The sequence below is a fragment of the Ovis canadensis genome, chromosome 13, assembly GCF_042477335.2.
Source record: "Ovis canadensis isolate MfBH-ARS-UI-01 breed Bighorn chromosome 13, ARS-UI_OviCan_v2, whole genome shotgun sequence".
In the NCBI taxonomy this organism is placed as follows: domain Eukaryota; kingdom Metazoa; phylum Chordata; class Mammalia; order Artiodactyla; family Bovidae; genus Ovis; species Ovis canadensis.
In genome coordinates this window covers 46,055,295-46,080,172 of record NC_091257.1, presented here as the reverse complement: position 1 = coordinate 46,080,172, position 24,878 = coordinate 46,055,295, and the positions used below count along the sequence as shown (strand labels likewise).

Here is a 24,878-nt window from a genome sequence, read left to right as displayed (position 1 = left end):
CACTGCAACTCCCACCTGAGACTGTTTAAGGACGCCATGCTCCAAAGCCAAAAACCCTTTAAGTCCTTAGAACAAAAGTATAAACAACAACTGCCAGATGGCCAGGAGCAAGAGGTCTGTGAAGGGATCACCTGCTCAGAATGGAAGCTTAAGGGATAGTTCCTGTCATTTGCCATCATGGCCCAATATTTGATTCTCACAGTGTAGGATTATAGCATATGCTATAATATATATATAGGCCCTGGGGCTCACCATAGTCAAAGGTCAGATCAGTTTGGAAAACTATTTATTATATTCTTTTTAAGAAACTACATTCTATGAAACAGATACTATTCTAGGTACCGCAGAAGTTGTAGACTGTAGTAAAACATAGATTTTTCAAGGCTCTCAAAATAGGCCAGTTTCATGAGGTTTTATGGGTTAACGGGTTTTTCCAGATATTTTCTGTGCTGTCATGGGAAAATGATGCAAACCCGAAAAAGCTTTGAATCCCTCCTGGAAATTCAGGTTTTTATTGTTCTTCATGGATTCATGTTGTGGAAAATGAATGTATTATCTATAGAAAATAAGAATGAAAGTAGTATGTTTGGAAGTTATCTAGCAATTGTTTTGCCCTCTTCTATTACAGGAACATTAAATGTTGCACATGGTTAAAAAAAATTAAGAAACTTTTCATCTTGATCTTTATCATCAGTTTGAAACATTCAGCCAACCAAAACATATTGTATCATTTTAACATACTGCATCATTTTTCTTAATCCTCTCTAATCATGAGATATTTTTAAAAGTATTCCATATTATATGCTATTTATTACAGAGGCTTTGCCAACAAAGGTCTGTCTAGTCAAGGCTATAGTTTTTCCTGTAGTCATGTATGGATATGAGAGTTGGACTATAAAGAAAACGGAATGCTGAAGAATTGATGCTTTTGAGCTGTGGTGTTGGAGAGACTCTTGACAGTCCCTTGGACTGCAAGGAGATCAAACCAGTTCATCCTAGATGAAGTCAGTCCTGAATATTCATTAGGACTGATGCTGAAGCTGAAACTCTAATACTTTGGCCACCTGATGCGAAGAACTGACTCATTTGAAAAGACCCTGATGCTGGGAAAGATTGAAGGCAGGAGGAGAAGGAGATGACATAGGATGAGATGGTTGTATGGCATCACCAACTCAATGGACATGAATTTGAGTAAACTCCTGGAGTTGGTGATGGACAGGGAGGCCTGGCATGCTGCAGTCCATGGGGTTGCAAAGAGTCGGACACAACTGAGCAACTGAACTGAACTGAACAGAGGCTAGCAAAAAGAGGCAAAAAAAAAAAAAACCAAACAAAAAAACAACCCACCAGAAAACAAAAACACCTGAGACAGAAGAAGAACCTACCAAAATGATGACAGGATATCAAATAACTTAAACAGGTGTTTTTTTTTAAAGCTATAATAAACCCACCATAATTCTTAAGAAAATCTAGAAGAATATATACATGAATAGTTGGTTCACTTTGCTGTACATCAGAAACTAACACAACATTGTAAATCAACTATACTTCAATAAAAAAGAAAAGAAATACTATGTTAGGCAATAAAAAGAAAAGTCAGGGATGTATCTGTTAGGATAGGTTATACGTGATAACAAACCACCCCAAAGCACAGTAGCTTACCTCAGCAAGTTTCTTTCTCACTTGTATGAGTGTATCTAGAGTGGTCCAGCAAGGAATCACCTCCTAACATAGTCACTCAGCCACCCAGGTTGATGGAAACTCATTTTGCATTTGCTTCCATGATCATCACTGCAGTGGAAGGCAGTGTGCATATTGAGTAGTAGTGCTTAAAAACTTCTTCCAAAAGGAATATGCATGACAACTGTTTACATTTCTGGGGCCAAAGTATCTCTTAGGGCCATGTCAGACCTCTAGTGTCTGTCACAAAAAGACAATCCTAATAAATGTCAGGAAGGTCCAGAGCTGGGATGAGTGGTAACATGCCCATGATGACTACAGTGATCTGAAGTGTGAATTACTGCTCACTGCAGTAAAGTGAGGTGCAAGAGAATTTAATTCATTCCTTGTACCATTGATTTCTTATATTTTTTTTTCTGAGGAATAACTTATTTCATATTCCTCGTTTTCAAAATCACAGAAATAATAATATTTTGTTGGGTCTGTTCTTTTCCTTTTCTGTCTTTTTTTTTTTAAGCATCTTCTTTATGTCAGGTACCCTAGTTTGGTTTTAGTTACATATAGCTTCATTTAACCTTAGAATAAAGTCCATTTTAAAAAGAAACAGAGTGTAAGAATGAAAATGAAGCTCTGCTTCTAAAACCAGCATTTCTTCCACTCTGTTATATTAGCATCCTTCCCATAAATAAATAATAGGATAATAGCACCACTTGATGTCATAAAAGTAACAAGGGAGCAGAGTAAATACCATATTTTTAATGAGACTGGGAAACTAAAGTGTTGCTCAAATGATAAATGCGTATCAGTTCAGCTTGTCAAAGCTTAATGTCAAAGAGATTTAATATGTCCTTGACTATAAAATCCTGAAAATCCAAAGCTGTGTCTTACTCATCTGTATATTCCAAAAGCTTATCATCAGTTCAGTTCATTTCAGTCACTCAGTTGTGCCCAACTCTTTGCAATCCCATGGACTGCAGCATGCCAGGCCTCCTTGTCCATCACCAACTCCAGGAGTTTATTCAGACTCATGTCCACCGAGTCGGTGATACCATCCAACCATCTCATCCTCTGTCATCCCCTTCTCCCACCTTCAATCTTTCCCAGCATCAGGGTCTTTTCAAATGAATCAGTTCTTTGCATCAGGTGGATAAAATATTGGAGTTTCACCCTCAGCATCAGTCCTTTCAATGAATATTCAGGATTGATTTCCTTCAGGATGGACTAGTTGGATTTCCTTGCAGCCCAAGGAACTGTCAAGAGTCTTCTCCAATACCATAGTTCAAAAGCATCAATTCTTCGGCACTCACCTTTATAGTCCAACTTTCACATCCATACATGACTACTGGAAACACCATAGCTTTAACTAGATGGACATTTGTTGGCAAAGTAATGTCTCTGCTATTTAATATGCTGTCTATTTGGTCATAACTTTGCTTCCAAGGAGTAAGCGTCTTTTAATTTCATGGCTGCAGTCACCATCTGCAGTGATTTTGGAGCCGCAAAACATGAAGTCTCTCACTGTTTTCACTGTTTCCCCATCTATTTGCCATATTCTAGTCTCTCAAAAAATTTCCTCTAAACTTTTGAACTGATCAGTAAAATAGTATATTATTTCTAATGTTTCCTAGCAAGTGGATCGTGGATGCTTGTTAACCTTTGTCCTATCTTTTTTTTAAAAAATAAGAGCTAAGCTGTAATTTAATGGAAGTACAAATGGAGAACATCACTATTAACAAGGTTCATTTCACAGGTTCAATGATTTTGATGTGGTTCCCTCGGCTTCCTGCTCTGAAGACTACTTGGCAGTTTACGATGGTTCTAACATCAGTGATCCCCTTCTCGGCCAATTCTGTGGCTCCAACCTTCCACCAAGTATTAGGAGCAGCAATAATAGTATGTTCCTGGTGTTCAAGACAGATTCAATTCAAACAGCAAGAGGTTGGAGGATAACTTTCCGGCAGACATTGGGTAAGAATTTTGGACTTGTAAATCTACTTTTTATAACTGTTACAGTTCTGTTTTAATTTTTTTTTAACCTGTCTAAAGCCGCTCTTCATTTAAGTTTAGAGAAAGATGTCACATAAAATTTTGGTTTTAAAAATTACATGTAAGGTATGTTGAGTGAAAAAAAAAAAGATTCAACAAATGTGTCTTTCTACTATTTAAAGATAAAGTCTGTTTACAGCACTATCTCGAACGAGATTTGAGTCTCATTATCACCCATGAAAATGGTAGTTGAGCCTGTAGATAGCAAGGGCCAGATCAAAAAGAAAAAAAAAGGCCTTGTGGCCTATGTTGACTTTATCCTTAAAATGGTGAGGAGCCTGGGAGAATTTTAAGTAATGCATGTCCAGACTCTGCTTCTAGAAGCATCATAGTGGTAGCAGGGTAGAGAAAGGCTTGGTGTTGTGTGCTTAATTCTTCAATCATGTCCAGGTCTTTGCAACCCCATGGACTATAGCCCACCAGGCTTCTCTGTCCATGGGATTCTCCAGGTAAGAATACTGGAGTGGGTAGTCCATCACTCCTCGGGGGATCTTCCCAACTCAGGGATCAAACCGAGGTCTCCCACATTGCAGGTGGATTCTTTACCATGTGAGCCACCAGGGAAGCCCAAGAATACTGGAGAGGGTAGCTTATCCCTTCTCCAAGGGAGCTTCCTGACCCAGGAATCAAACCAGGGTCTCCTGCATTGCAGGCAGATTCTTTACCAAATGAGCTATCCAGGAAACCGAGAAAAGACTTGGAGGACTCGTTAACCTCTAAAGGAAGAAGCTCATTATGGAATTTTAGATGAGGGTGTTTGAAAGCTCAAACTAATACAGGGGGAATAGAAACAGAAGGAAAGGTGAAAAATCTCAGGGATACTCAGAAGGTAGAATACTCTGGAAGTACAGTGTTGGGAACTTGATGCTTATTAATGAGAACATGAGTTGAGAATGACTTTTTGTGGGTAGCTCACTGGTTCGCAGGGGCTTCCCTAGTGACTCAAAGGGCAAAGAATCTGCCTACAATGTCAAAGACCCAGGTTTGATCCCTGGGTTGAGAAGATCCCTTGGAGAAGGGAATGGCAATCCACTCTAGTACTATTGCCTGGAGAATTCCATGGACAGAGGAGCCTGGCAAGCTACAGTCCATGGGGTTGCAAAGAGTCAGACATGATTAAGTGACGAACACTTTCCCTTTCTTTCGCTGGTTAGTGGTGCCTTAGGAGGCTGAGGTTTAGGGAAGAAATGTTATATTTCGTTTGGATCATTTTGGGTTGGAGGACCTATGAGATATCTAAATGGAGAAATATAGGAGGAAATTGAAGCTTGAGAAGCAATTTGGGCACAAGGTAGTTATCAGGGAGCCATTTAAAGGTAAAAGAGAAATCCAGGTGAGAGGCTCAAACAAAAATAGCGCCCCTGTAATAGCACTGCTTCTGAGAAATAATTATCTGTAAATACGAGCTTAGAATTTTTTTAAAAAAAGCTTTTTATTTTGTATTGAAAAGGTTAGTTGCTCAGTTGTATCCAGCTCTTTGTGACTCCATGAACTGTAGCCCATCAGTTTCCTCTGTCCACGGGATTTTCCAGGCAAGAATACTGGAATGGTTTGCCATTCCCTTCTCCAGGGCATCTTCCTTACTCAGGGATTTAACCAAGGTCTCTTGCACTGCAGGCAGATTCTTTACTGTCTGAGCCACCGAGGAAACCCTATTTTGTACTGGGGCATAGCCAATTAACAATGTGGTGATAATTTCAGGTGAACAGTGAAGGGACTCAGCCATACATATACATGTATCCCTTCTCTCCCAAACTTCCCTTCCATTCCGGGCTGCCACATAACGTTGAGCAGAGTTCCCTGTGCTACACAATAGGTCCTTGTTGGTTGTCCATTTTAGCTTAGAACTTTAAGTTCATTAAAATATAAAGTAGCTAACCAGTTCTCTGTTTATCTGTACTTGTAGCATCAGTGGCACAGTCTAAGATCATTTGTATCTGACTCTGGGAAGTGTTCTGATTCTTCACTTTGAATACAGAAGTGATCAATGTTCTAAAAACAAAAAGCTCACAAAATAAATCACTTACTGTGACTACTCAGAGAGACCTGGGGTGTTTTCTACAATAAGAATTCTACCTCAGTGTTCAAACTCTTTCTTTCTGTTTACCCCATGCTGTGCCCAACCTTCATGCCTCTGATAGCAATCAGAGCTTACCTTCACCTTCTTTACATTTAGTGTGTGATTTTTGTCATGCATTTGTCAAGGGAAGCAATTAGACATTTGTGTTTTGAAGTCTTCCCAATAAAACGCAGACATTGTGACAAATGGAATCAGAAAATCAGAAACCCTACTTAGCTGTATCAACAATAACTTGAAAGCAAGTCTTATGGGTAGACAGGGAGCATTCATTGCCTTAATAGAATTGCCTAAGTGAAATGGCATACAAAACACAGAAGGCTATTTTGTAAAAAAACAACTTTACTTTCCTTTGGAGATTTTTTGCACAAAAGAACTCATCTATCCATGCCTTTAGCACAGACTTTAGAATCAAATAACATGTAATTGCATAGCTCATTCTACCTGCTTTCAAATTGTTTTCCTTTTTCCTAATATATTCTCACATGATCATTGAAGTCATCCTAAAGCACTCTACACGGTCGTCACCTGCATGAAGCTTAGCCAATGTTCCCTAACCTCATGAATTATGATGTTTTTCTGAGCTACAAAAGACAGTTTGGGACTTCATGTGATTTTACTGAACTGAAGTAGCACAGAAGGAAAAATCGTGCACTGTCAAAGCCCCTGCTTACCTGTAAACACTGGACACTTTCAGTCAATAACTGTTTTCTTCTGGTCACAGAGAAAAGGTTTACACGCAGAGAGCAGAAATGGGGTTCATTCCTTACCCGCCACGTGCTACCCCTGCATGCCCATCACCTCTTCCTTTTTTAAAAATATGTATTTGGCTGCACTGGGCCTTAGCTGTGGCACATGGGACCTTTAGTTGCAGCATGCAGGATCTAGTTCCCTGACCAAGGACTGAACACACACCCTCTGCCTTTGCAGCACAGAATCTTAGCCCCTGGACCACCAGGGAAGTTCCTCTCTCACCTCTTCGTCATGTATAAATGCCATCAGCCACTTGGGGATATTTAAAGAATAATTTTAAGTTATGTTTAGTGGTTTTGATTTTTACTGAACACCTGAGTATTAAAATTTTGTACTGTTTTGATCTTAAAAACCTTTCAAGACCATACATACAAATTCACTGTTTGCTCTGCATAGCTTTTCAGTTTGATTTGGTTTTTGTTGTTTCTGGTGAGGAAAAGGGAGAGGAACCATAAAGGGTATGATGAATTCTAGGGTTTATAGGATATTTTCACTACAGGTCTAGATAAAAATCTTAAGTTTGGCTAATAATATGCACTTTTCACCTCAGTGTCATCCATTTCAAACTGCCCTGAGCATCCTGTGAAGAGAGAAAAAAATGACTTTATGGATGGGACAGTGAATTTTTGTTTCCAAAACTGTTGGAAGGCAGTGTTTTCCCTGAATAAATAATTGATGTGAAATGGAGGCCATTTTAGTCAGCAGCAGCTCAGTTTCATTCATCTTTACCTAAACCCTAGAGGTTTACAAATTTGCTATTTCACTTCCACACTTGACAATACTAAATCTGCTATAATTTTTCAGAAGTCAGTTAAGTGCCAACTCATACAATTATGTAATCATTAGGTAACTTCTCCTCATACATTTGTTATATTTATATTGCTAATAGGTCAGAATAAATTTGAGGGAAATATCCCCCTGGCTTGTTGCTAATGAATTATGTGGTGAAATTGGGTCTCCTCTTTAATGGAGCTTCTGCTATGAAGGGCCACTAGCATGGGGTGGAAGGTAAGGAGGAAACAAAGTCAGCCCTTCCTGGGGGCTGACACTTTCCTGTGAAAGACACCTGCCTTCTCACTTTCCCCATCAGTCCTACTCTACATGAATAAGTGATTCTGGATAACTGATAACCAGAGACCTCGTCATCCTGAGCTCCTAGGATCTGTAGATATCTGAAATTATCTGCAGATCTGAGCCTTTCTCTGGAAAGAAGACAAATCTTTCATCTGGTTGTCAGCGGTATCTGTAGTCCCATGAAATTTAAACAGGCATCAGTCCTATGGATTGTGCTGAAGTGGGCAAGCCCCACAGGGCACAACTGACACTCAAGAGTATCCATTATTCTGTCCACTTCTGCTTGTTTGGTTCTGCCCCCTTCACCACCAGCGTTTGCTTCCACCCTGGCTGTGCTTACCTAAGTCACTCACCCAACATTTCAGATCCGCAGACATGCTTTTAAGTCATCAAAGCCCCCTTTTCTTCTTATTTTACTGATCTCACACCAGAGTACTGTCCAGTCAGTCTGTTTTTGACATTCTCATCACATTAGTCATGAAACTTCTAGATACAGGATTAGAATCAGTGATTCAAAGTATGTATACTGACTGTGTTGGACCATAGTCACTAAATGCTAAAGTGCTGCAGAATACGTTACTTAAAAAAACAAGTTTAGTGACTATGTCCAGCTTTTATCCACTAAAAAAGATCAACTTGAATTATTGCTATATTCTGCCTTTCAAGAATTTGATGGGGGTGCAGTAGGTAATTTCTGTAAAGTACCTGAGATGTCAAAGAGGAACTGATATATATCAGAAAGTAATATTAAAGCTCTGGATTTCTATAAGGTCTCATGACCTACCCCACTCTCTCTCCAAGGCAGAGGAGGGGAGATAAGATCATTATTAACAACAACAGCACTCCTGGGTGCAATTATTTCTTGTTCTTTTATATTCACCATGCACTTAAATCTAACCAGCAAACCCTAAAGTACGTTTTATAACTTAAAGCCAAAATCAGAAGCTAAATTCCAATAAAATTCCAAAGCCTGGCAGACACCTGGGCTTCCTGGGTAACACTAGTGGTAAAGAACCTGCCTGCCAATATAAGAGAAGAAAGAGATATGGGTTCGATCCCTGGTTTGGGAAGATCTCCTGGAGAAAGTTTTGGCATCCCACTTCAGTATGCTTGCCTGGAGAATTCCATGGACAGAGGAGCCTTGCAGGCTACATACAGTCTGTAGGATCGCAAAGAGTCAGACATGACTGAAGCAACTTAGCACACGCAGCAGACACCTAGCGCATAGCTATTACTCCATCAATATTGGCTATATGAATGAATTAAAGAATAGATGGATAAATGTAAAGTTACATTACATTATGTATTCTATGTATGTGTTATACATTGTATTATATCTAGATTCGTCTCATTCTCAACGTGGAGTCGTGGTGCAGACGGTTCTGCTATTACTCAGGGTAGTACTCCTGAATGACCTTCATCCTTAGAGAATTAGGTCAGACTCGGCACTCGGGGCATGTGTGTCTGCTCTCTTGATTTTTAGCTGCTGCCGTAATATTTGGAAACTGTCTCTCAGACATGCTGCAAGGAAATAGGTGGCAGCGGTGGGAGGAAGCTGAGGCAGTTGAATAAGAGTTACTTGTAAGGGCGGACAGGAGAGATGGAAAGGTATACAGAGAAAGCTGATGACAGCCTGGGGCCCCGAAGATGGAAAATAAAATCACAACAAATGGAGGCAAATGTAACAACATCTCAAACTCAGATTTTTTACTTCTAGTTATTTGTAAATTTCATACTTTTGGTGTTAAGTTTGGACTTTGAGAGGCATTCTAAAGTTCTATGGCTAAACATTAAAAAAAAAAAAACATAAACATAAAAACATTTAGCAACACTAGCAATGTTTCTGTGTCTCTTTGGTCCTTCCTAGCAGCCAGATATTAGCTGCCAGATGACATTACTTTTAAAAGTACAATTGCAATAAGATAGTTGAATTACAAAGTGAATAACTTTGTAAGTCACTGCTTAGGTAACCCTTAGTTTAGCAGTAATGGTGATATTACGTGAAAGCAGTGTTGTTTGTCTGTTCTCTTAAAGTCATTTGCTCCCTCTGATGAAGTCTGACAATGAGATGAGCTGAAATTATAAACCCATTTGCAGAAAGCTCAACTAAGCTTATTTCTGCTCTTTATAAGTATTGCAACTTTCACTGGTGATTAGGTTCCTCTTGGGAGATGATGTCAAAGGCAAGGTTTCTCCTTTGTGGGTTTTATTGACAAGGGTTTTTTGCTGAGCCCTGGATGTGGAAATATGATAAAGAAACCACCAAATGCTTAGTTCACCAAAACCATACCAAAGCAAGTAAATTGGAATAAAATGCCACATCAGCCCAAAAAAAAGGAAAGGTTTTTATTAAAATGTATTCCAATATCAGTCTGTGTTCTCACTCTCCACCCCCATCTTGAATGATCATATTGCTGCCCCTTGAAGGATAGGGTTGTCATTGGGAAAATAAAACCAGATGGTATTGTGAAAACCAATCTCAGTGATAAAACTGTGTTAATAGTAAATTATAACACTTTGAAAAGCACTGAAAAAACAAGAAGCTAGCAAACAGTTATTCTGCATATCCAAAACTGCTCCAGCCCTTCTAAAAATGCGCACATCATCAGGGTGTTTCGGGTTAAATTATTTATAAGCATAAGTTTCCTGTAATAATCATTACCCGTATTCACTGGTCCTGGCTTTGATATAGTATTTCCAGGAACATACAAGCAGACTGTCTGTTTATGCCTGGTCAGCATAAACAGTGAAGAAGATTCTTTGGTTGTAAATTAATTGTTTAGAGATAAAACATTATCAGGGACTATATTCTTCTCTTTGTTCTGTTACCTTTGTGTGGGAGCTTTAATTTCAGCTCACTCTCAGGTGAAGATGTCCTGGTTGTCCACCTGTCACCAAGCTTCTACAAGAGGTGCTTTGCATGGGTTTTCTCATCTAATCCTCACAACCACCCATGAGACAGAATGGATTATCCCATTTTCCAAGGGAGGAAAAGAGAAGTTAGGAGATTAAGTACTTTGCTTGCAGTCAAAATATTTGTAAGAAGTAAAGCCAACCTTGGAATCAGGTAGGACTGTCTCCTAAATTCATCCTCTTTCTCATCTGCCCACATGGTTTCCACATAGATCAGTAAACATACTTAGGATGATGAGAGATTCTGGGGGTGAGTTTTCTCAAAAGCAAGTCATTTCTTCTCTCACTCTTTGGAGAGAGAGAACTGTTGATACTTTTCTTTATTCGCATCTTCTCATTTGACTCTGCCTGCTTTCCAATTTGAGCTAGTCCTAAATAGAGCATTTAATTTACTAATGTCAGTGTGTTAGTCGCTCAGTTGTGTCTGACTCTTTGCAATCATCATGGACTGTAGTCTACTAGGCTCCTCTGCCCATGAGATTCTCCAGGCAAGAATATGGGAGAGGGTTGCCATTCTCTTCTCCAGGGGATGTTCCCAACCCAGGGATTGAACCCAGATCTCCCACACTGCAGTCAGATTCTTTACCATCTGAACTGCCAGTTTAATTTACTATAACTATATATATTTATATTTATACTATAAATATATTATAGTATAAATATACTATATTTATATATTTATACTATAAATATGGCATATTTATAGTATAAATAGTAAAAATATACTATATTTATAAATATACTATATATATTTATATTTATAATACTAAATATTACTATATATAAGCAGTAAGAGTCATTGCTTCCTCCTTACCAGAAGAAAAGGAAAATATATATATTTACTAAAATATACTGTTTATAAATAATGTATTATAGCAAAAATTTAAATTTATGTGATATTTACATTTATATGAGTATATTTTATATTATAAATACATTATACATAATATATATTTGTAGTATTTATATTTTAAGTAATACTTATATTTATATGTATACATATACACACATACAGTAAAAAGCCATTATCTTTCTAATGTTGACAAACATCACATCTATCATATCAGCTTTGCACGGCATAATGGTAAAGAATTAGCAAAAGTATATGGAATATAATTGCATTGGAATATGAGGGTAATAAATTTCTATATAACAAAAATTTCTACCTCCAAATTATAGCCCTCAGTTTAGTAAAAATTTCTCAAAATTCTCATGGCTCATAGTTGGTAAAGAATTCACCTGCAATGCAGGAGACCCTGGTTCAATTTCTGGGTCGGGAAGATCCCCTGGAGAAGGGATAGGCTATCCACTCGAGTATTCTTGGGCTTCCCTTGTGGTTCAGACAGTAAAGAATCCACCTACAATGTGGGAGACCTAGGTTTGATCCCTGGGCTGGAAGATCCCCTTGAGAAGGGAAAGGCTACCCAATCCAGTATTCTGGCCTGGAGAATTCCATGGATTGTATAGACCACGGGGTCACAAAGAGCCAGATACAACTTAGCGACTTTCACTTTCACAAAATTCCAGCAAAATTAAGGAATTTGGGCATTTATTTTTATGCTATAACCCTGATTGGCATTCTTACTATATACTCTAGTTTACAAACTGGGGAACAGAGTCACACAGAAATTGACTTGGCAGGGTCTCTTAGCACATCTTGAGCAGAATTGGGGAAATAATCCCTGTCTCCATTAAATAGCTCTGCCATCAGAGTCATAAAATTTAAATATCAATAGTATAGTGTACAATCTAATATATCATTGAGAACAACAAAACAATTCCATGCCCTTGTTTACATTATTAGACGCTATTTTATACTTGGTCTGGATTGATGAATTTCACATCATTTCTACTGTAACTTATATTATGACTATTGAATAGCACACTGCTCTTAATCCTGCTCTCTCTAAATAGAACATTTTCCTATTTTTTTCTACCTTTTGACTTTGTTAATGATGAGAAAAGTCATACTTCTAAGTAGTGTTGCTGCATGTTAAAGTGTCTGGAGTTTTAAAAATTTTTATATTTTCTCTGCCTTCTGAAATTCAGCATTAAGAGAATGGATTTTCTTAAGTAACAAACCTAACATCATTTATAACTTCAAGTTTTTAGCTAAACAAGCATTTTCCTACAAAAAACTACCCCTTTGGCAGTGTTTTAAATCTTTTGATGATATTTTTTGATGTTGTTCTGCTAATTGTTTCTTCACAATGATATATGCCACAAAAGTCAACTAAGTTATCTTTGAAACAGGATAATATGTAAGACCAAAAAGTTATATATAGACATACATACACACGAACACATGCATAATATGTTTACAACATAGTTACAACTTTATAATTCAAGAAATATATTTAGTCCCAAGATTTCCCCTTGTAAACTTAGATTAGACAGCAAAGATCCATCCAGTAAGATCTATCTATATATTTTCTATGCATTCCTTAATTGCTTATTCAATAACATTCACCATTTACTATGCAGGCAGTGAGCTTTTCTTTGGGGACACAAAGATGAATTCAACAAGGCCCTTGTTTTTGAGAATCTTATTCAAGAGTCAGGAAATAATTGTAAATTATGCACAGCAAATGCTTTTGTCAGATGTATGTGCAGAGGACAGCGGAGGCAGGAAGAAAGGGATCTGAAGTACATTGGTATTGAGTAAAGGTTTTTTAAAATACAGGAAAAAAAAAGTTTCAGAAAGCACTGCAGAGAATGATGAATCCTGACTTGTAGTTAGTGGTTCATAAACATAGTACAAGCCCTAGAGCTAGACTTTCTAGGTTCAGACTCAGTCTTTACACATCCCAGCAAATTTGACCATGAACAGTCACTTATCCTCTTGACTTTCTCATCTGTACACTGGGCCACGAATAGTAACTACCTCATAGAGCTGTGGTAGACAGGAAATTAAAACATTCCCTGATACTCATTTAGAATGGAATAAATTTTAGATACAAATAATATTAACTCAGAAGGCTGAGAAGGTATCTGTTGGGAAAATAGGCATTTTATGGAGAAGAAAAAGCTTGTACAAAGTTGCAGAGGCTTCCCATTTCAGAGGTTGCCGACTGGCCTGCTCTTTGTTAGTAAAGCTTTGGGGTGTCGGGTGGAGGACAGTAGGGGCTGAGACAGGAGAGACAGGCAGGGGTGGGCATGCTGGGCTGTGTACCACAGGCACATAGAACCATCAATTGCCTGGAGACTGGAGAGTCCTATGATCTAATATGATTTGTATTAGAAAGCACATTCTAGCACCTGCGAGGAGGATGTTCTGAAGTCAGATCAGTTCAGTTCAGTCCAGTTCAGTTGCTCAGTTGTGTCCGACTCTTTGTGACCCCATGATCCGCAGCACGCCAGGCTGCTCTGTCCATCACCAACTCCCAGAGTCCACCCAAAACCATGTCCATCGAGTCGGTGATGCCATCCAACCATCTCATCCTCTGTCGTCCCCTTCTCCTCCTGCCTTCAATCTTTCCCAGCATCAGGGTCTGTTTTGAAGTAGGAGCAACATTTTAGGCCAAGAAAATTTGGGAAAGCATTGCAGTCATTTAGGCAGGGGACGATGAGAACAGTGATAGTGCAAAAATAAAGAAGTTGAAAGGGGAAGCATTTAAGATGAAGAATTGAGAGGACGTAGTAGTCTTTGAACAGGAATGAGGAAAAGGGAAAGCATGATGCTACTAAGGTTTCTGGGCAATATCATGTGATACCACTATTCAAATATAAACTTAGAGGAGAGGACAAGTTTTCACAGGAGGAAATAAGAACTTTTGGTTTTGGTGTGGAGAATTTGGTGACTCTAAGTCATCCAGTGGGTAGCCATATACGACAATTAGAAGCTCAGAATTTTGGTCTTATTTTACTTTGAGGCAATGTAACGTGTGGCACATCTACTTTTAAAATTATTATGTCTTCCTGGTGAATTGACTCATGTCATTCTGCAAGGTCCTTTTTTCTTTTTGGCCTTAGTGTCAACTATTGCTGACTTAGTATAGTTTTCTTTCCCTAGCTTTCTTTCAATTCATGACATATTTTTCAATTTCTCCACTTTGAACATTTCTATACTCCAAAGAATGTATTTGCGTTTTGGTTTCTTTGTCTTTCTATTGGAGAATGTATCACATTTACATCTGATAAAATTACTACCATTATTGGGTTAAAATAGACCCCTGTATTGTTTTCTGTTTGCCCCATATGTTGTCATGTTTCTTTAGCTATCTTTTTTGGCCTTTTCTAAATTAATCAATTATCACTCTCTTTTAAATACTATTACCTATGTATACGGTTTCTCTTAGTTATTACCTTAGAGATTATAACATTCCCCCTTTACTCATCAGAATCTAGTTTAAAACTAGTCCCTTTACCATGACATGACAAAGGCAACACTTTAAATCCATTAACCTGCTTCCTGTATTCTGTGCTATTAATAGCCATTATTTAATTATTTAAATTCTATGTATGTTTTAAGCATATAAAATATTTTTATTGTTTTACATAATTAATATTTACCATTGCTGCTGTTCTTTTCTTCCTGAATTTCTATGCTTCCATCTGGCTTCAATTTATTTCTTTTTGAAGAATTCCCTTTAGTGCTTTGTTAAATTTATATCAAATATTCTGGTAAAAATGTCTTTTGGCTTTTGTTTTTCTGAAAGCAGCTTGATTCTGTCTTAAATTTCATGGTATCTTTTTTCTCTGAATATAGAGGTCTAGTTTGCCAATTATTTTCATTCAGCACTTGAAGCTGTTATTTCATTGTCATCTGTGTTCTATCATTTTGGTTAGAAAGTCATTAGAGAGTACTTTCTGTGCTGCCCACACTCTGGTTTCCCCCACTCTGCTCATTCCATTGTGGAGTGTGGTACTCTACAGTGAGCCACCACTGAGTGTGTGTGCATATGTGTGTGTATTTTAACCATTCTGATAGATGTGTATTAATATCTCATTATGGTTTAATTTACCCTTCCTTAATGGTGAAGAGTTTTCATGTGCTTTATTTGTCACATGTATATCTTCTTTGGTGGAGTATATGTTCATAATTTTTTCCCATTTTCTAACTGGGTTATTTGTTTTTCCACTGTTGGCTTTTGAGACTTCTCCATGTATTCTCAGTAGTTGTCTTTTCCAGGTATGTGATTTGCAAACATTTTCTCCAGTCCATAGATTGCCTCTTTATCTTCTTAACAGAGTTTTTCTTAGAACAAAAGTTTTTAATTTTGATAAAATCCTGCATGTTGGTTTCTCCTTTTATGTATAGGGTTTTGATAACAAGGCTAAGAACTCTACTTATCCTGAGGTCTCAAAGATTTTCTACTTTGATTTCCTCTAAAAGTTTTATGGTTTTACATTTTTCACTTATGTTTAGGATCCATTTTGAACTAATTTTTATTTAAGATCTGAGGTTTAGGTTGGAATTAGTTTTTGCTTCTGAATGTCCAAATTCTCTGTCAGCATTTGTTGATAAGACTGTCTTTCCTCCATTAAATTGCTTTTGCATCTTTGTAAAGAATCACTTGGGCTTCCCAAGTGGCTCAATGGTAAAGAATCCTGTCTGTCAAGAAGGCAGGAGACAGAGGTTCAACGCCTGGGTCAAGAAGATTCCTAAGAGAAAGAAATGGCAACTTACTCCAGTATTCTTGCCTGGGAAGTCCCATGGACAGAGGAGCCTCATGGGCTATAGTCCTTGGGGTTGCAAAAGAGTCTGAACATGAATTAGCAACTAAACAGCAAAGAATCACTTGGACATATTTGTGAACTTATTTCTGGTGTTCTCTTCTTTTCCATTGATCCATTTATCTAACTTCCCGTTAATATCATACTATCTGGATGACTGTAGCTGTATAGTAACAGGTGGACTGATCCTTTCTAATTTATTCTTCTTTGTCAAGATTATTTTAGCAATTCAAGAGCCTGTGCCTTTCAATGTAAATTTTAAAATAAGTGATCTTTTTACTGTCCATTAGTTTTGCCTTTTCCAGAATGTCATCTAGATGGAATCATACAGTATATAGCCTTTTCAAATTGGCTTCTTTCACTTACTAATATACATTAAGTTGTATATTACTCTGTCTTTTCATGGCTTGATAGGTAATTTTTTAGCCCTGAATGATGTTCTGTTATCTTGGTGTACTACTGATATGCTATTATCTTGATGATAATAATATTCTATTATCTTGAGTTTTAAAATGAGCTTTCTTATGTCAACAGAAAAATCTTGCTGGGGTTTGGATAGGAATTACAATTAAAACTATGAGTCATTTTGGGGAATAGTTGACATCTTTACTAGACTGAGTCTTCCAATCCCTAAATATGTATGTCTCACCATTTATGTAGATCTTTAATTTTTTTCAACACTTTGTAATTTTCAGCATGTAAATTCTATATATATTCCATTAAGTGTATACTTAAGTATTTTATCTTCTTTAAAACAATTGTATTTTTAATTTCACTTTCCATATGTTCATTGTTAGTTTATAGAAATGTGATTGACTTTTGTGTATATAGTTCTTGTATCATGAATTCTTACTGAACTCACTTGTTAATTCTAGGAATTTTTATGTAGATTTCTTTGAATTTTCTGCATCTGCAAATAGAGGCAATTTTGTTTTTTTCCTCTGCAGTTTGCATTTTTTTCTTGTCTATTACGATAGCAAGAGTTTCCAATACTTTGTTGAATATGAGTGGTGAGAAAAAGATATCCTTGTCTTGTTCCTGATCTTAGGAGGAAAGCATATAGTTTTCATCCTTAAGTACCGTGTTAACTATAAGTTTTCTTTGTATTGGATTGGCCAAAAATTTTGTTTGTATTTTTCCATAATAGCCTATGGAAAAACCCAAATGAATTTTTTGACCAACTCAATAGATGCTCTTTATCAAGTTAAGAAAATTCCTTTCTATTCTTAGTTTTCTGAGTTTATGTCATGATGTATGTTGGATCTTGTCAATCCTCTTCCTGCATCAATTGACATGATTATATCACTGTATATTACTTAATAAGATATTTTAAAAATTTCAAAGTTGGTGAGACTGATTTTCATGAAGTACCCTTCATTTTCATGAAGAGACTATTAATGCATATATAAAGTGTTTTCAGTAATACCAAAATAATGCAAAACAAATTAAAAGTTAATGATATCCTTTTCCTTACTCTAAATTCTCTGTACATTGCATTGCTCTTTTACTTGTGACTATAGCTCACGATTAACTGCTGAAATTATGTTTCTGTTAGTATTTTAGCTTAATGTGTCCCAAATATTACAGGACTAAGTACACATTCTATGTTAAACTAGACTGAGTCTCAAAATGAGATGTCTAAGGTAAGTCAATCTGAGTGAAATTACTAAAAACAAACAAAAAACCTAACTCAGGATACAGAAACCACTTAGAATTTAGATTTATTTTTCTTGCAAACATAACTTAAAATGTGGTGTCTGGTTAAGGCAGTTGTTGTTCAGTTGCTCAGTCCTGTCTGATTCTTTGTGACCCCATGGACTGCAGCTTCCCTGTCCTTCACTGTCTCCTAGAATTTGCTCAAACTCATTTCCTTGGTCACTCAATATACCAGCAAATTTGGAAAACTCAGCAGGCTGGAAAAGGTTAGTTTTCATTCTAATCCCAAAGAAAGGCAATGCCAAAGAAAGCTCAAACTACCACACAATTGCACTTATTTCACAGGCTAGCAAAGTAATGCTCAAAATTCTCCAAGCCAAGCTTCAACAGTATGTGAACTATAAACTTCCAGATGTTCAAGCTGGATTTAGAAAAGGCAGAGGAACCAGAGATCAAATTGCCAACAGCCACAGCCTTTGATTGTGTGGATCACAACAAACTGGAAAATTCTTCAAGAGATGGGAATACCAGACCACCTGACCTGCCTCTTGAGAAATCTGTATGCAGGTTCAGGAAGCAACAGTTAGAACTGGACATGGAACAACAGACTGGTTCCAAATAGGAAAAGGAGTATGTCAAAGCTGTATATTGTCACCCTGCTTATTTAACTTCTATGCAGAGTACATCATGAGAAATGCTGGACTGGAAGAAGCACAGCTGGAATCAAGATTGCCTGGAGAAATACCAATAACCTCAGACATGCAGAAGACACCACCCTTATGGCAGAAAGTGAAGAACTAGAGAGCCTCTTGATGAAAGTGAAAGAGGAGAGTAAAAATGTTGGCTTAAAACTCAACATTCAGAAAATGAAGATCATGGCATCTGGTCCCATCACTTCATGGCAAATAGATGGGGAAACAATGGAAACAGTGAGAGATTTTATTTTGGGGGGCTCCAAAATCACTGTAGGTGGTGACTGCAGCCATGAAATTAAATGATGCTTGTTCCTTGGAAGGAAAATTATGACCAACCTAGACAGCATATTAAAAAGCAGAGACATTCCTTTGCCAACAAAGTTTCATCTAGTCAAAGCTATGGTTTCTCCAGTAGTCATGTATGGATGTGAGAGTTGGACTAAAGAAAGCTGAGCACAGAAGAATTGATGCTTTTGAACTGTGAAGACTCTTGGGAGTCCCTTGGACTGCAAGGAGACCCAACCAGTCCATCTTAAAGGAAGTGAGTCCTGAATATTCATTGGAAGGACTGATGCTGAAGCCAAAACTCCAATACTTTGGCCACCTGAAGTGAAGAACTGACTCATTTGAAAAGACCCTGATGCTGGGAAAGATTGAAGGTAGGAGGAGAAGGGGACGACAGAGGATGAGGTGGTTGGATGGCATCACCGACTCAGTGCACATGAGTTTGAGTAAGCTCTTGGAGTTGATGATGGGCAGGGAGGCCTGGAGTGCTTCAGTCCATGGGGTCACAAAGAGTTGGACATGACTGAGTGACTGAATTGTTCTTGGAGTCGGTGATGTTTAGGGTTAGGGAGTAGAATGAAGTGAAGTGAAGTGGTGAAGTGAAAGTTACTCAGTCGTGTCTGACTCTTTGCAACCCCATGGACTATATAGTCCTTGGAATTCACCATACAAGAATACTGGAGTTGGTAACCTGTCCCTTCTCCACGGGATCTTCCTGACCCGGGAATCGAACCCAGGTCTCCTGCATTGCAGGCAAATTCTTTACCAACTGAGCTATCAGAGAAGCCCAGGGAGTAGAATAACAACTTCAGTTTACTTTTAGTGAAAAAGACAAGACATGTTCATCTGAAGCTTAGGTGAACTTTTTAAATGAATTCACTGGTGTAGGGCAGTTATACACTGCAGCTTTGAAAATCATAGTAAGATGTACTCAAAGACAGGATTATGGAACTCTCATTTCCCTAAGGCACCAGCTTTAAATGCGTTTGTGTTCTGTTTCCTGTGCTTATGTTCTGCTCCCTTCAACTACACGCTGGGGAACAGGAAAATGCCTGAAGTCAGGCCGATCCTTATCTGAAAGTCCAGCTGGCCTGCCACCATCTGTCCAAGTAGTGGTTGTCCAGAGATGGAGAGAGATCCTATCCAGAAGACCTCTAAAAATGTCAGCCTCCTCCAATGTCAGCTGCAGAAATGTCAGTTCTCAAGATAATTGTTTAGAAATGTATCTGCCTCCAATGAAGCCTTCCAGATGTTTTCTCTTAGATAAGATAGCTATTTCTTATCCTCAGATTTATTCTGGCTTGAATTTCACTCTGAAGTTTCATAACTGGAGGGAGACAATTGAGGATTCAGTTACTGATTTTTAATCAAGTAGATCTGGACCCAGATCTCAATGCTTTTTATTGCATTTGTGTTTCCAATATTTCTTTAGCCAAACATTGTGCTTAGTCACTCAGTCGTGTCTGACTCATTGCAACCCCATGGACTGTAGCCCACCAGGCTCCTCTGTCCATATGATTCTCCAGGCAAGAATACTGGAGTGAGTAGCCTATCTCTCCTCCAGGGGATCTTCCCAACCCAGGAATCGAACCAGAGTCTCCTGCATTGCAAGCGGATTCTTTACCAGCTGAGCTACCAGGGAAGCCCAACCAACATTTGCTTTCTCTAAAGACAGAGCTCTTTTGTAGGAAGTGTTTCTTCTTTGGTTAGGAGGTTAGAGTGACATTTGTTCTCTGGCACAGAGTGGGTCTTCCAGAGTGCTTCTGACACAACATCAGGAAGTTGCTGATGGGTGGGAGCTGGCTGGATGGTAGAAACATGAGTAGTGACAAAGAAGATGGTGAGTTTGTGATGCTAAAGAACATTAGGTTAAAGTCAAGACTAAAGTCTTGGTTAAAGTCATAGACTAGCTCAAAGAAAGGAATTCTAAAATACTGATATAGTAAACAAATATATGACACTATTTCATTGTTACAGAATTCTGCCTTTTTCTTCCCCTGTATCCTACTATTGTTGAAATTCAGAAATAGTATCATGGCAATAGTACTTTTTGGTAATATTTGATAATATTTGTCTTTATATTTCCTCAAAGACATAGGCTTCCATTTCCATTTTGCCTTATGAGGGGCAGAAGCACAGAGCAGTTATGCTAGGTTTAAATATCAAACTAGGGAATCAGAGCAAGTATAACCATTCCATTTCCTATGCCACAAACACTGAAAGATATGTACTCATATCATATTGTGTTTACTTCAATTATTTGACTGTTTATTCATATAATATGTTTACTCATATAATATAGAATATATAGAATTTGAATTATATAACTCACTCATATAATATAATATTTACTTCAGTTATTTGACTATTTGGGCCAGGATTATCTGACAATAATTTTAGTTCTCCTTTTTCTTTATTCTGTGTGTTCATTTTATGAGTCAATATACTCTATTATAGTTTGATAACTGGAAAAAGCTATTTTTGTATTGGTCAGTTATTGCCACAATAATGCCATATAACAGAGTATCCAAAATGCAGTGGCTTATACCTAGAATATTAATTCTATTACTTATGGATCATCAGGCTGTTTTGCCTGCCTGTTTCAGGATGCAGGCTGAGTGTGTTTGGCTCTACAGTATAGGCTAGGGCTGGGTCTGCTTTCCATGCAAGTCCCCAGGGCATGAGCTCTTGGTGGATCACACAAGCACAAAAGTCCAAGCCGAAGAGCATCAGCACATTTAAATGTGCTCTTCCTACTTCTTGGCCGCTAATATTCCATTGTCTCAAGCAAGTCACACAGTCAAATCTAGCATCAAGTGGACAGAAAAATATACTCTGTCCATTTTCAGTTCAGTTCAGTCGCTCAGTCGTGTCCGACTCTTTGTGACCCCATGAATCGTAGCACGCCAGGCCTCCCTGTCCATTCTAGACCACTGCACAGAGACAGACTGAAGAGTTAGGAATGACGCAGTCTCCCTCTAAGCCTGTGCCAGTGCACGCCAGTGAGCTGCGGGTTCTGCTCTGGGATTCCCTGAAGGCAGGGTGTCTCTTTCTTAAGACATTAGCAGCAGTAGTAGCAATAGGAGTAGTCTTGTATCTAATAAGTGTGTATCTTGTCTTGCATGTATCAGCAGTAAGTGTGTATAATGGCACTTGCAGTGCTCAGTATATTTGGCATTCTATCCTTATTAACCTAACTAGTAACAATTAATAAGCAAGTGGTGATTAAAGCATATAGCTTAAGTTTTTTAGAAAATAGCATTTAGTCGTTGGAGCTGATGTATTAGTAGACTAAAGCCCAGCAGTCCGGTTTTCCTGCATACAGACCTCTGACAGTGCACTTCCCCTACTTCCTCCAGCCCAGACCACTTCCCCTACTTCCTCCATGTGCTCAGGTCTGGTTTCATTTCCTCCAGATGCATTTCTAGGTTGGACTTGATGAGAAAGTGCATTTATTCTGACCCTATCACTCCTCAGATCAAAAACCTTTCAAGTGAATCCCTGCTAGCTATAGAATAAAGTCTATAGATCAAATTCTATAAATGTAAGTCCTTGTCCACTTAACCTTTGGTTACAAACTCTGTCAGCCTGGACTTGCCAATACCAACCCCATTTCTCTATGGTCTTGTCGAGTTTATCCTTTAAGATACAGATCAAATGTCACCTCCTCCTTGAACATTCTAGATCCTCTTGGCCTGAAATAATAGTCTCCCTTTCTTGCAAAATTTGCCTCTGCCACTTTTGTGGCACCTATGAGTTTCTATATGGTATCATCATTATTGATTTATGACATCACTGCTATTGGAATACCATTCATCTTTTCCCATCTCAATACTAAATATAAATACAGGTAACTAATAAGAATCTACTGTATAGCACAGGGAACTCTACTCAAAACTCTGTAATGGCCTATATGGGAACAGAATCTAAAAAAAGTGGATGTATGTATATGTCTGACTGATTCACTTTGCTGTACACCTGAAACTAACACAGCATTGTAAACAAACTACACACCAACAAAACTTAAGAAATAATAAATATATTTCCTTGACTAACAAACAAAACATTATTTAATAGGTAAATAAATTTCTCAGTTCATTAATACCCTTAGTAATTGTTCTTCCATGTCAGGCTTTTCAATAAGCTTAAGTGGTTACCTTTGGTAACAATCAGTCCACATTGGAGCAAAAACTGTGGAATCTCCATTTCTTTCTTCACTTTGTAGACCTGTTGCCTAGGAATCCATGGTGGCTCAGCTGGTAAAGAATCTGCCTGCAACGTGGGAGACCTGGGTTCAGTCCCTGGGTTGGGAAGATAACATGGAGAAGGGGACGGCTACCCATGCCAGTATTCTGGCCTGGAGAATTCCATGACTATAGTTCATGGGGTCACAAAGAGTCGGACACAACTGAGTGACTTTCACTTCACTTTCATAGGAATAGAGTGATTAGCATTGCTTAGGGTTTCAGAATAATTTTGCTCCAGATGCCGCTTATGGATATATCAGGGACTGGACTGGAAGCATTTCAACTCCAGGAAACACCTGACAGTGCAAATAATCTGTAGCTGTACTTGACTTAGACTGTGACAGGGTAGCTTGACTTACTAAATAAGGCGCCTATGCTGGAAAACGCTCTGAGCATTTGTTATCTTTTGCATCCCATGTCGGCAGCCATTGTTTGCCTTTCCTGCCAAGAGCCAAGTCCTGAACCATAGCGCCTCCTAATGTTGAAAGCAACCCTTTCACTTTTAACATTAATATTAATATTAATAAATGAAACGAGACAGGTAAGTAAATGGAAGACCACTGTCAGTGAATTTAACTATGCAACTTGTAATGCTGAGTATTTGTGTAGATTGTAAGCTTTATGAATACTACTTTGAATGCCTATTTCATCTCCATTCCTCCTAGAGCTGTTTTGACCTTAATTCAGCCTCATGTATTCATTTCAAAATTACCAATAAAGTTTTTCTTCCTTTCCAAAGCATCAGCTTAGGCTGTGGAGTGGAAAAAATTAAATCCTGTTCTCTGAGGAGTCTGTGCCATATTTTTTTCATAACTAAGCATTGAGAATATTCTTTATCTTTCTTTTGTATTTTTATTCTGAATTTCAGAGTTTTCATTTCAAAGTAGATATTTTTCTCGAAGTTCCTCTTCTTCAGCTTCCCCATATTTTTGGAAAATATAGAGTACAGTTTAATATTAAGTGAAATGGAGTGTTAAATGCCTCTCAGCCTCTTCCTACCAGGCTATTTAAATAAAAGGTATCTTGAGAGCCAATTTTCTTGGCATGTGGGGGAAATTCTTCTTAAATTCAGTTTTCAATCTGATAGTGTTCATGAAAGCAGAACATAAAGGTAAAATGTGTTCACAGTTTCCATCAGTTTTGTTATGCAAAATACTTTATTTTATATAAAATTGGATTTTGCAAGGGTAGAAAAAATTCTGGTAAATCATATCAAGCATTCTAAAAATGCATATAGGACCATATCTGTTTACCCACTTTTCTAGGCACCTAGATATGAGTTGGTAGAGGCGGACAGATCAGCGATTGAAGAGGAAATAAATAACAAAGAAGCTAAGGCAGGGGGCACCCGCGCGTGCATAAGCTCGATGAAGCCTGCGTACAACCTGATGATGTTCATCAAAGTGTGACAGAAAAAAGAAACTATACGATTTTAAAAATCCTCCACATAAAATTTAAGATTCACCTTCTTTGCTCTGCATACTGATGTGTTTTTTTTTGTTTTAACACAGGGCCTCAGCAAGGATGTGGTGGTTACATGACAGGTTCAGACCATACCTTTGCCTCCCCTGATTCTGATTCTACTGGGAGGTATGACAAGAATTTAAATTGTGTGTGGTTCATCACTGCCCCCGTGAACAAAGTCATCAAACTCACCTTCCATACATTTGCTCTGGAGGCAGCAACTACTTTGCGAAGATGCATTTATGATTATGTCAAGGTAAGGCTATTATGTTCCTTAACAAGAGTCTTCTAATCCAGAGTTTTTCATGATGT

General features: G+C 38.0%; 1 protein-coding gene across 1 annotated transcript in view; it reads left to right on the top strand.

Moving 5' to 3' along the window:
* The window catches only part of CUBN (cubilin), a 273,943-nt gene that overhangs the window by 225,907 nt on the left and 23,158 nt on the right, over positions 1–24,878 (top strand). Inside the window, exons 59-60 of the mRNA XM_069547580.1 lie at positions 3,431–3,648; positions 24,614–24,822. Of these exons, the coding sequence (XP_069403681.1) occupies positions 3,431–3,648; positions 24,614–24,822 (427 nt within the window). The remainder of the gene's footprint in view (positions 1–3,430; positions 3,649–24,613; positions 24,823–24,878) is intronic.